The sequence below is a fragment of the Cryptomeria japonica genome, chromosome 10, assembly GCF_030272615.1.
Source record: "Cryptomeria japonica chromosome 10, Sugi_1.0, whole genome shotgun sequence".
Lineage (NCBI taxonomy): Eukaryota > Viridiplantae > Streptophyta > Pinopsida > Cupressales > Cupressaceae > Cryptomeria > Cryptomeria japonica.
In genome coordinates this window covers 426,675,324-426,688,091 of record NC_081414.1, presented here as the reverse complement: position 1 = coordinate 426,688,091, position 12,768 = coordinate 426,675,324, and the positions used below count along the sequence as shown (strand labels likewise).

At 37.9% G+C, this 12,768-nt stretch overlaps 1 protein-coding gene across 1 annotated transcript in view; it reads right to left on the bottom strand.

Moving 5' to 3' along the window:
• Positions 1-590: 590 nt before the first annotated feature.
• LOC131075816 (probable metal-nicotianamine transporter YSL6) overlaps positions 591-12,768 on the bottom strand; it is a 242,704-nt gene continuing 230,526 nt past the window's right edge. Inside the window, exons 7-8 of the mRNA XM_058012717.2 lie at positions 1,468-1,527; positions 591-793 (exon numbers count right to left, since the gene is read on the bottom strand). Of these exons, the coding sequence (XP_057868700.1) occupies positions 591-793; positions 1,468-1,527 (263 nt within the window). The remainder of the gene's footprint in view (positions 794-1,467; positions 1,528-12,768) is intronic.

The window sequence follows — 12,768 nt, the reverse complement described above, 5'->3', positions numbered from 1 at the left end:
GTGCACCATTTTGAATATAGTCACGAGATTATGGTATGTGTTAGGTTTGTAGCTGGCTAAAAGGATTGCCAAGGCTTGGACCTCTTCAGAATATAGTATTGGCATGCACATTACAAGGCATTTGGTTGGAAAGAATTAGTAGGAACGTAATGAAGTGGAAGGAATAGTAGGAATTTTAATGAAGTTTATATTGAATGCAACAATTGCAGGTGCAAGGTGGCTGCTTTTATTTATTGTATTTTCCGCCTTATGGTTGGATTGGAATCATTCACTGGTACCGATACAACTAATTTTCAAACATAGGAGATAGGGGTACTTAGCGATGTCAATTGATAAATATAATTTAATAATTTCCACAAAATACCATGACATGTAACTTTGAAAACAAGAACAATGGTAAAGTTCAAAATTAACTTTAAAGTTAAAATACAAAAATGTCAAATGTTATTGTGTCAAAGAATCCAAATCACACACTACATATTTCATATTAGATTATCATTACATATTGAAATTCAAAAATATTGATAGTTTGATGTTGATACACAAACAAAAAACAAAAATCACTAATCTAGCATCTACTCCTTTACGTTTTAGCCATCCATATCAAGGTTTTTAGCTATGATGCTCTCCAAATACTCATCACTCTCAAACTCGGGTTCCTCTGATGGTAGCAGAAAAGAGGGTAATTCATTAAGGTCATCTAGTTCAACCGCTTCATCCACCATGGCTGCAACTTCTCCATCAAGTGCAATTCGGTCCCATTTCGTTGAACGAACCTCCATGTACCCAGGATCTACACGAGAGAGAAGACGAAGTGAGCTATGAATGTAGACCAGGTGTTTTGTTTTCTTTGACCCTAATCAGTTCCTCTTTCGTGAATGAATAAAACCATAAATACTCCAATTTCTCTCACAAGATGAAGAGCTAGCTGCTTGTGAGAGCAATCTTATTGCAAGTGATTGCAATTTAGGGTTTCAACTCCAGGGTTCCACCAACACTCTATAAGGTTTTTTCTTTCTTGCATATCATATAAAGCTTCCATTGAAGAAAAATAACCATGCCCATGTAAAAACTTATTCCATTGATTTCTCATAAATGAGGCATCCTCACCTCGATCATAAATTTTTTTACAACCCAAAATACCTTCATTACCTCTCTAACCTCATATGGAGCCCTCTTATTGTTCTCTTGTGTATTATGCCATTTAGGATTTAACGCATAGGCAGCAATGAAGGGTGTGTTAAGTTTGTTTTATTTTCCATATAACTTTGCTTCTATCAAAGGATATAAAGAATTTTTTTTGCATCTATTATTTTCTTGACTCTTTCACACATAGAGTCTATTTCTTCATAAATTTCTCCCAAACATGGCTTGTCTGAATCTGCAAATTTAATCACCTCACGTATGGGCCTAATAAAGTCCACAATAAATTTAACATCAGCCCAAAAAAGTCATCAAGGAACATACCTCTCACCTCAACTGCAGTATCTAATGTAAATTGTCTCCAAGCTGCCCATGCATCACTACCTGTTGTGGAACACAAAGCTCCTTTGACTTCACAAAAAGGGTCAAGAAGAATAAAATAAGATGCAAGCCTATAAGAGACAACCTCTTTGTCTATTTTGTTTGTTTTGTTTGTTTTTGTTTTTTTGGCATGTCTAGTTTGCAATGACTTTCAGAGGATTATGAATGCAAGATAGAAATAAATGCAGCATTATTACTTAGCTTACAAACGCATTACTAAGACCCAAGTCACCATGTTCGAGTTCGAGATCAAATTCGCTAACAATAAAATTCGGATAAAATTTGGCAAGAGAAAAAAATTCGAAAAAAAATTTGTCATTAAATTCGCTTTATATAAATTTGATTTTTTTAGAAAATATAAATAATATATCTAAAAAATATCAGAATAAACAATATTAAATTTGTTTAATTTAATTTAAATATTTTAATTTAAATTTGTCAAATTTTATATATTCATAATTGAAAATTTAAATTAAATATTCTAAAATATTTAATTTTTAATATATTAAATGTTAAATCCCATAAATATTATAGTAAATGTTAATATATTTAACATTGGTAAAAACATATTTCTAACTATGCTTAAATCCCACAACTTTAACCTTTATATTTAAATCCAACTTTAACCTTTATTTAAATCCTGCAACAATCATATTTCAAAGTTGGCAATTAAATTATTTAAAGGCACCTAAAGCAGCCAACTATTAAACCTTTATATATATAAATCCCTCAACTTTAAAAAGTCTTTTTAATATTAACAAATAACATTTATATTGGGCTTCCAATTTTTCCTGATGCGGTCGTCAACAAACCCTACTAGCGAAAGGCATGGCATCAGCGTGCGGCCCTCATTCCTCTTGACGGCAAGTGTGAACTAGTCGCCTGTGGATGGTAGAAACCTCTGCAAGTTATTCGACGAATTTTTGCAAATTTCATATGGTTTTTATAAATTCGTCGAATTTCGAACCTGAAGCCAAAAATTTGGCGAATGCAGTGACTAAGACTAAGACAATAACTTACAGCAACACTCCACTAGTAATTGCATTAACTTTAATACTATAAATTTATGATCATACAATGCTGAAGTCCAAGAAACTGAATATATCAAGCTGTATATTGAGATACAGTGCATACTCATATGTGCAGGCTCATAAAAAATGATTTGAAATACAACTCTGATAATGGAAACCCCTAGACGTTGCTTCAGACTGAATAGTGCAGGTACATCCGCTTGGTAACTCTGTTGCAGCACACAAATGGCTTTACAAGACATTGAATGCTTCCTCCAAACAACACTATGATGGCCACTGAGTCTGCAAAACTCCAGCAATATGAAGGTCGACAAGTAGATTGGGGGCTGCCAGCAATGAATATGCAGCTACAGAAAAGGTACGGACCAGCCTCGAAGGGTACAACCTCCCAGCAGTAGTTGTACGGCCCAGCAAGGGATTATAACAGCAACCTCCCTTAAAAACCCTTTCTGAATTCACTAAGAATGCTAACAGTAAACTCAAACTTCTAGTCTGATTTGTAAATGAAAGTGATCTGAATTCTTCCAAACCCTATGTGTTTCCTGAGATGAAAACACCATTAATCTTCCTGATTGTATCTCGCAACAACGAAGAAGATGTCACACATGAGAGATTTCGTCATCACAAACCCTTGAAGAAATAATCTCCAGCAAATAGGCTCACAAATTCTCCAATTAAGCATGAGAAATGAACTCCACTAAGTTGCTTTTATAACATTCTCAAGAGGCTCCACTCTCTTTACCAATCTATGTGGGATAAAACATTTCTTCGTAAATAAGCCTAATAGAAGGACATAAAAGGGCCCCCTTTTTAAAACAACGTTATGCAACTAGGCCAAGGGGTACAATTCACTTAAGTCGTAAAGTGACAATATAATAGACTTAAGTAACTAAAAATAAAAATATATATATTTTTAACACAATTAAACTTCACCCAACGTCCAAGAATGACATATTCACTACTGGGAAAATAGAGGCCGACTCATAGCTAAAAATAGCAACTGCTAAAAATAGTAAGTGTCCAAACACCAAACATGCCCAATCTGGGATGCACTAAAACTTATTATAAATAGTACATGCTAAAAATGGCAATTGCTAAAAATATGAAGTCTTAGACAAGTTGTCCGAAATCATTCTAGAAGGTGTCGTTCATCTCCATTAATCCATCTGAACTCATTGGTGCATCAGAAAACCCTCCAAAAGCCAACACCAATAGCACTATGAGAGAACCGTGAAAAAGGGGACATTACAAAGCCGTGTATCAACACGTTTTAGAAGTTCCACCTTGACAATTTTTTGATAAATGGCTTGTGTGTGTTGATGGTTACATATGTATCTGTATTTTTCTGCCCTTTTCTATGAGATCCGAAGTCCACTAAGGCTTGCCAATATCTTTGAGTGCAATATTCAATGAATCCACACCACATGGTGTCCAAAATATATGCTTGTACTTTTTTTGCACCAACATACTTGTTTCTTTACAAACAAGGGCAACATCAGTAACAACTTGGACTACATGTGATGCCCCCACCTCCTCAATGCCGTCACATAGCTTGTTATAAGAAACTCTACATTTTTTTCTTGCCCTGAACAATCTATTGCCTTCAAAAAATAAGTCCCTATTGTGCATGTTACCATGATATTAAGAAGTGGGTGATTTGTAGTCTCTGTCAATCCATCCATCACAATACCACATCCTTTTGTAGCCCACACACTTTTCATTGATGCAGTTTGTTGCTCTAATCGAACTTTTTCTTTATCAATTAGAGTAGTGCCAAGCTTTTCAGACCTAGGTGGTTTGTACCCAACTAGTCCATTATTGATAGCTTGCACCATCTCTCCATAGAAAGGTGAGTGAGCAACATTAAACAGTATTCCATTTGCATAAAAGAAGCGTGCAGTCGTTGCATCAACCGCTTCTCGACCTTGTACATCAATTAGTCTTCCACTAAGGTTTGAGCTACCAATGTGTGGTCTTTTGTGAGAATGTTGTTCTAGTACATTTCTAGAAAACACATCTACCTTTGACTCTCTATTTTGATTTTTTAGTTGCAGCAATACCGCTGTCGTTGAAGCATGAGAGCTCAAATTAGAACTTTCCCATAAAACCTTTCTTGATCCTTCACAACATCATATCATTCTATCTCATCTGGACAAGGATCAACACTTTATCCAGGTATGTGAAGGAAATGAACCCTCACCCTCATGTAAGTACCTTGTCGTGACTGTGGGCAAAACTTACATGAGATCATGGCTGTTCCACCTATACCTTTTTGCCCTAGAACATGATTACAATACTTCCAATGGATACAAGGTCTGTTTTCCCTCAAATATAAGTTTCCTTCATTGAATAAATTATTTGTTTCTTAAATTCTTTGTGTATAACCATGTATGTTGGTGCAATGTGCATCAAGCATATGAGTTTCAGTCTAAGAGTTTGTTTTGCCTAAGTCTGAACTCCTTTTCTAATGTCATGAGGGATTATTCAATTTAAATTTTATTATAATTCAGAATTTTAATTGCCTACAGTGTAGGATTTCATTTGTTTGGTGGATTTTTTAGTTGAATGCTCTTACTCTCTTACAATATTGAATATCACATTTAATAGACAGTGAGTAGATACCATGATTTAGTTTAGAAAATAAAATGGCAATGCTCAAGAAAAAAACAATGAAAATGCATCTTGTGCCTAATAAAAGGTGGTCTTTTTTTGCATAAAACAACACTAAGTGAACTTTTTAGGGTTTTTAGCGTCACTTTGTAGCAAGTTTTTTTTACTTATCTTCTTTTCTTGTCGAGAGACGCTTCACTTGCAGTGGGGGACGACAAGAAACGGTGGGATTCTTCTTGCCAACTGCCCAGACAAAATGAATCTATTGAAACTACACGTCCACAAAGCACGTGATACTTGACCATATGCCAAGAATAGGAGATTGAGGTACCGAGAGAAAAAGGTTGAAGTCTGGACATCCATAGGAGCTTGACAAGTCCTCAAAGCAAGGAAATGTGAACAAAAGCAAGGGAACGAGAAAATGCAGGGATGTGGAAGAGGGCAGGAGGTATACATAAGTCAGGATGTTCATAAAAATATTACAATTCGAAGAAACAAAAAAATATAGACGGAAAGGATGTGATCTACTTTACAACGTTTTTAAGCCAAATAAACAGCCATAGGAGGTGGGACTAGAAGATCTCTAGTAGTTCATAGAAATTCCACAATTCTACAAAAACACAGAAAATGATCACTTAGATTTTTTTAGACCTTTTGCAACTTTTAGTATTTATCAAAAACATGGAGGATGATGAGGGACAACACTTCTGCAAATTTGCCCAACAAAGACCTATTTGAAGATTTCTTAGACTGGTTATATATGATGGGCATAATGAGGCTAAATGCACAAGGAGGTTAGGGCTGAAGCAAACTTTTGCAATATCAAATTGAGCTCCAATAGAAAGTAAACGTAAGATGTCCTCCCACCCTAGATGAAAAAGTGAAAGTGATGATAATTCTAATGCAAGTAGCCATAGCGAACTAAAATCAATTCAAGCAATGCAAAGGGATATGCTTCGAATGATGAACTAAAAAAAAGGTAAAGTCTCATAAGGAGCCAAGACGGTTGTGATGCACAAATTGCAAGACAAAGATCCACACTAAGGCTAACTACCACAAAAAATGTTTTGTGAAATATGCCAAATAATAGGCGATTATGTAACTTGAAGTATAGGAGTGCAAAAGTACTCTTTACTCAATGAGAGTAGTCAATTCCACCTACCACACCTTTGAAGCCACAAAACAATAAAAGTGCATTTTTAGGTGACTATGGTAACAAAAGAAATAATAATCAAATACAAATTGTAAGAGTAGGGAATGTTGAAGTCAAATACAATACAAATTCTAAGGTCACATATTGAACAATGCAACAAATGAGGTCACTTGGCAAAGGATTTCCCAAGACACTAGAGAAGCACAAGAACACTCTACATGTGTTGTGGGCCCAAGGTCATGATGATATTGGGTGCCCAAAGCAAAAATATAGCATAAACAACAAGATTGGTAACAAAGAATTAAAAAATGTCGGTTGTAACATCCCCCCAAGCAAAGAAGGTTGCGTATCTAGATGCACATACAAAAAAATAAAGGCTCTTCAAATGGAGCATGCCATAACAAATGAGTGCCACCACTCCAACAAGCATGCAAGACAGTAATAAATTAACTCAAATTGAATAGAACAATAGCAAGACAAGTACTACGACAACAATAGCAGTCAAAGTGGCAAACTTACTACAAAGTGTTCCTGAATTAAGGAATGCTATAGACGATATAGTGAGTGATTATGGTCAAAGACAACATGTAACAATGCCTTTGGCATTTGGAAGTGAGAATATTGAGGATATTCAAACCTCCATTGTGGGGAGATGAAGTAATTGATCCTATTTTACTTATGACAAATTTGGTGAAGGGACCAATTGTGGTACACATGGATATGCTTAGGTGTAACCTCATTAAGACAATTATTGATAGTGGGTCCAATGTGAGTGTGATAGTACTCCCAAACCATACTTGGCAAAGTTTGGGCAAGACAACTAATGACCTCAAACTTTCCAATTGGTAGAAATGGACTAACAAGGGATGAAAGTGCTCAAAGTTCTAATAGCACTAAAGGTATTAATTGGAACTCAATAATTTTTAGTAAACTTTGTGGCCGTTATTGCATAAAAAAGCATATGCTGCATTCTTGGGTCAAGAATATCTTATACTAGCCAAATCATACCATAATTGGAAAAATAATACACTTTTTATTGATAATAAAGGTGGTAACTACATAATTGATCCAAGAATCAAGCAATAAGTGAGGAAGCAGCTTCCCTAGATTCATTAGATTTAGATTCCAGAGTGCGTGACCAAAGAAAGGTGATGAAGGCCACATGTACTTGAATGTTCCATAGAGTCGAATACTAAGGGAAGTTTGGAGTTGCATCCTGTTGTGACCATTTCACACATCGCCCCATTAAAATGGGGACCCCCTCTTTTTGCTCGGTTTTGCCTGTTTCTCTCTCTGCTTTTAGGGTTTTGGGTTAGTGAGTCAGTCGTCTGGACTGGAGTTAAGCCTTAGGGTTTCCGTTTTGATGTTTTCAAGCCGATGTCTAGTCCAAATTTTGAAGATTGTTGAGCTTCCTCTCGTAGGATGCAATTTTGAAATAGGGTGAATCTGTCAGGAGGTCAAATGAGTTTGTCTAGGTTCAGTCAGATTTTTGAATGCAAGTCCAAATTTTGCCTAAGTGTTAATGATGGAATTGTGAATTTTGTCCGAGTGATTTTTTGGCTAATTTTTGAGAATTTTTGATAATTGAGCCCGAACATTGGAAATGGCCTAATTTTGCCTTGTGAAGTGACTAAAGTCTTAAAATCTTGGTATTTTGGCCTATCGAAGTGAAATCGCTCCTGTCCCTCAGCCAGGGACCAGGGCGAAAATGATATTTTATGCATCTTGGTTATTAATTTATTTCATTTGTCTTGTGCAGGGTCGCCAGGAGATGCAGTTGAACACGAATTGGAGGTTTTGAAAGATTTTTTTGAGACTCAAAATGGCAAATTTTTTAAAGTTTAAAGTCAAATCGCTCCTATCCCTCAGTCAAGGACCAGGGCGAAATGACTTATTTAGACCATTTTGACCTCATTTTCAACAAATTGAAGCGTCAAGGACGCAATGGAAGGTGAAATCAACATGATAGAGCGCCAGGATTCAGCCGTTTGCAATAAAAGTTGAGCTTTTGCCCTCAAGGACAAAAATCGCTCCTGTCCCTCACTGAAGGACCGGAGCTTGTTTCTCAAAATTTCACTGTCCTTGCAGGACCAAGGCGATTTTTGGATTGGAAAAGGTATAAGAGGACATCTTTTGTCCATTGAATATAATTTGAAGAAATTTGCAAACAAGGAAACATGCTATGAAGACAAATCGCTCCTGTCCCTCATTGAAGGACCGGAGCTTGAAATCCAAAATTGCCTTGTCCTTGAAGGATTTGAACGATTTCGCGATTTGAGAAGAACAAGGGAGGTACACTTTACTCGTTGAATATAATTTGATTGTACCTCGAAGGAGAAAATTGGCCCTAGAAGCAAAATCGCTCCTGTCCCTCTGCCAGGGACCAGGGCGAATTTTAATGATAGCTCCCGTCCCTCTCTCAGGGACCAGAGCGATTCCTCCACAAGACAAGTTTTTGGCGAAGTGAAATGAGTTTTTAAGTTTGAGGCAAGTAAAAGGAGGCATAACGAATCTATTGGAGATCATTTGAAGATTGCAAGATACCAAATGAAGCCCATATTTGCCTAGGCGCTCCTGTCCCTCTCCAAGGGACCAGAGCGATTCCTTCTTAAGACAAATTTCCCACCAAGTAGGAGCAAGCCGCATGTTAAAGATAAGTGAAAGGGAACATAATGAGTCCGTTGAAGACAAATTTGAAAGTTGGCAAAGCACGAATGAGCTTATAAGTGAAAGTTCGCTCCTGTCCTTCAGTCAAGGACCAGGGCGATATTCACTTGAATATCAAATTTGCCTTGTAAAGGACAAGTAAAGTACGCGTGGAATGAAAGGATAAAATTGTTACTTGCCTTGTGATGCAAATTGGTGATTAGAGAGGCGAAGACCAAGGAGTAAATGCAAAGTTCGCTCCTGTCCCTCACCAAGGGACCAGGGCGATAATGATCTTAAGAGGCATTCATCAACAAAAGCGAATCGATCAAATTCAAGATTCCCAATGAAGATGCCAGTTTCAACGTAGGGGAAGTGGTTTTGAACGTAAAAAGGGAGAAATTCAAGAGCAAAATGCTAGATCGCTCCTGTCCCTCTCTCAGGGACCAGAGCGATATGCTTTGTATCCTTTACATCTCTCACGTGTTTGGCGCCAATAAATTTTGAATTGCATTAAATGCTAAATTTCGATAAACCTTGATATTTTTAATTAAAATTGGCATTTAATGGGTGCGCACAAGGCATTTAATAATTAATTTTGCCATTTAAAAATCGAAGCTATTAATTACAAGGCATTTAATTAATTAATTATTAAATTAAATAAATAAAATTGAAGCGCTTGGATTTTATTTTCTATATTTTTGCAAAGTCGGCTTCCATTTTTATTTAAAATTTATTTATTATTTGCCTATTTTCAAAAGTCGGCCCAGGGGAGATTGAAGAGGTGAGCGCCTATAAAGGGGGGTATGATATCTCATTTCAAATCATCATTCAATCATTGTTGCATGCGATTTTGGAGAGCAATAGGAGAAAGTGCAAAATATCATCAAGAGAGGAGTGCGAATTGTGTTCAAGTGGAGCGAATTTGCCTTCAAGGCGTTGGAAGACCCCAAAGGTGGTGAAATTAACTAAGAAAGGCGCCTTTGCTAAAGGAGGATCACGTTGAAGACTTCAAACTTCGTTTTTGCCTAGGCGAATTTCATTTTTTTTTCATCTTTTTAGAGTTAGCTCTCAAAGTGAGGTATGGCGAAGTCTTCTTTTGTCTAAATTTTGAATTTTGATAGTCATAGTCTTAATCTAAATTTTGAATTTTGAATTTTTGAATTTCCAGTAGCTCAATCGTATTTAGGAAATGATAACTCAAGGACTTATCATGAAGTTTCCTAAATTCAATCTTTAATCTAATTTATGTTTATACATTGCAAAATCTATTTCTTATTATGAAATGTTGTGTTGGTGTTACAATGGCGACCCCAAAGGCGGGAGCATCCACCAGTCGTCCAGCTCTCATGAAGGAAGATCAAAAGAACGAAGAATTGGAGACCAAGATCGTGTCTAAGTGGAGCAACATTGGAGATACCAACTTGGGAAACTTCAGTGTGAAGAAGTTTCGAGAGGTCCCTTACATTGGCAAGCCACCACCTGTCGCAAGGAGAATAATTGAAAGTGGCATTATCAAGGCGGCCGGCTTCCCTCCAGCAATCCAGTGCCACGAGTTGATGATCGAGTGTTCTCGCCATTATGATCCACAGTCTAGATCGATAGTGTCCAAGGAAGGAGACACTTTTGCTTATCTTTCAGAGGAGGCTATAAGTGAAGCTCTTCACTTGCCAAAACATAAAGATATGATTTATAAAAGCTTAGAAGGAGCCAGGTCCATGTATGAAGATGATCCAGACACTTGCCTAAGCATCATCAACAAGAATTGGTTACTCAAGAGTCGTCCTCGCCTGAGCAAGATTCCAAACACACCACATAGGATCGACTTCCAGGAGGAGTACAGAGATTTGATAACACTACTCAACCGAGTCACAGGAGCCCCTCAAGCCTTCTATTTTGAGAAGTGGATGTTCTACTTCATCCAAGTGATAGTTCAGGGAAAAGGAACAATCCATTGGGCTAGAATGATTAGCCATTGCTTGGATGTACAGTTAAGGAGATTGAAGGCTACCAAGTCTTTCCACATGAGTTCATACATCATATATGCCTTGATCAGGAGCTTTGAGTATGCAGGACTACCTCACAGAGGAGTGATAGGAAGAGGGCCCGGGGAAGTCAGAGTTTGTGATTCCTATGTTCACTTGCATCATCCGCCAGGAAGTAACTACAAGTTAGTCAATGATACCTTCACGATGAACATCACCAGGACATTGCAAGGTGGGATTCACAATCGGCTATCTCAGGATGCACAAGAGCTTGTAAAGAGGTACGGTGCTTGGTTCATCCAATTTCAGAAGTTTACATATATTAGAGTTCATGGATGTCCTTCACCTCCCTATATGTTGCCGAGATATCCGACAGACAGAATTGTGTTACTTGAGGTAACAAGACAGTTGGCCGCTTATGTGAAAGCATTCAGACACAGACATGGAAATGGAGTTCCTGTGCCTATCATATTAGGGAATTCAGTTGAGGTATGTCCTAATGCTCTAGCCATGGATGATGCAGAGAAAGAGTTAGCTTTATATTCATTTTCATTCTTTGCCTTGAGAGAGAGCTTTGATCCATATGGGTATATAGAGGAGACAGTCGGAAGAAAATATAAGCATGAGTTTCAGATAGAAGACTTTGTGATGAATCTCTTGGATGACCTTGAAGTGAAAAGAAAGATGCATTCTAGATTGCCTTTGGACTTCATCAGGAAATGCAAGATTTACAGAGTGGCCGACCAAGCCCAGGATAGTGGTAGACATCTCCAATCATCTTATGATCGAGAAAGCAAATCAGTGAGGCTAGATTGGAATGAACCCGAGGTTGTGGATCTAGATGCTTTGATGGCTCCAGTCTTGTCTTGTACTCGCAGACGGGTTGATGTGCAGCATCAGAAGTTGAGAGAGCAAGGCATATCTATGACTTTCACTTTGGAAGAAAGACCAGTTGAAGGAGGAGCAAGTGTAAGTGAGGGTAATCCTAATCCCAGAAATGCAAGCGAAGGCAACCTTCGAAGTGTAAGTGAGGGCAATCCCCCTCCAAGAGGCTCGAAGAGGAAAGAGAGACCTGAGAAAAGAGAATCCTCCAAGAAGAAGCCAGAGGCCAACCGAGATCGTTCATCCGGCACATCCTCTCGACCTGAGAAGAGGGCACTTGAGATGGAGGAATGTATGGAATCAACGGTACAGAACGATAAAGAACGACAGGCACCTCGAAGGTCACCAAGTGGGTCTCTCCAAGCTAATGAGCTACATGAAGATAAGGAAGATAATGAAGTAACATCTCCTCTCAGAGAAGAAGAAACATTGCCTAATGAGATACAGGTTAGAGAAACAAGATCTGCCATTCCAGATTGGTTAAAGGAGAGACTAACAAGGGTGATTGTGATCGAGGACGAAGATAATGTGATTGATTTAGAGAGCCTTGTTGGAAATTCTCAAGAAATGACAGAGAAGAGGAAGGCTACTAAGATGTCCAAGATGATCAGAGATGAGACAGGATCCAGGAAATTACAGATAGCTATGCCAGTAGTGGACAAGTATGAAGGTGAGATCCTCGCAGAGGAATATGATGTAGAGACATTTGAGCTTGGTCCACTCACAGCCGAACAAACGTTGGATGATGCCACTGATTCATTTGAGGCACTTAAAGACAAGCTTAGGGAAGAAATGGAGAAAAATAGAAAGCTTGAGAGAGAGAGAGGTGCATGGCGAAGCTACTTCAGTCATCTCAATCAGCCTTTGGGACGTCAGGATCCAGCAGTATCTCCTATGCAGGCACTTCCCCTCCAATCAGTTGGCGAGGCAGAGAGAG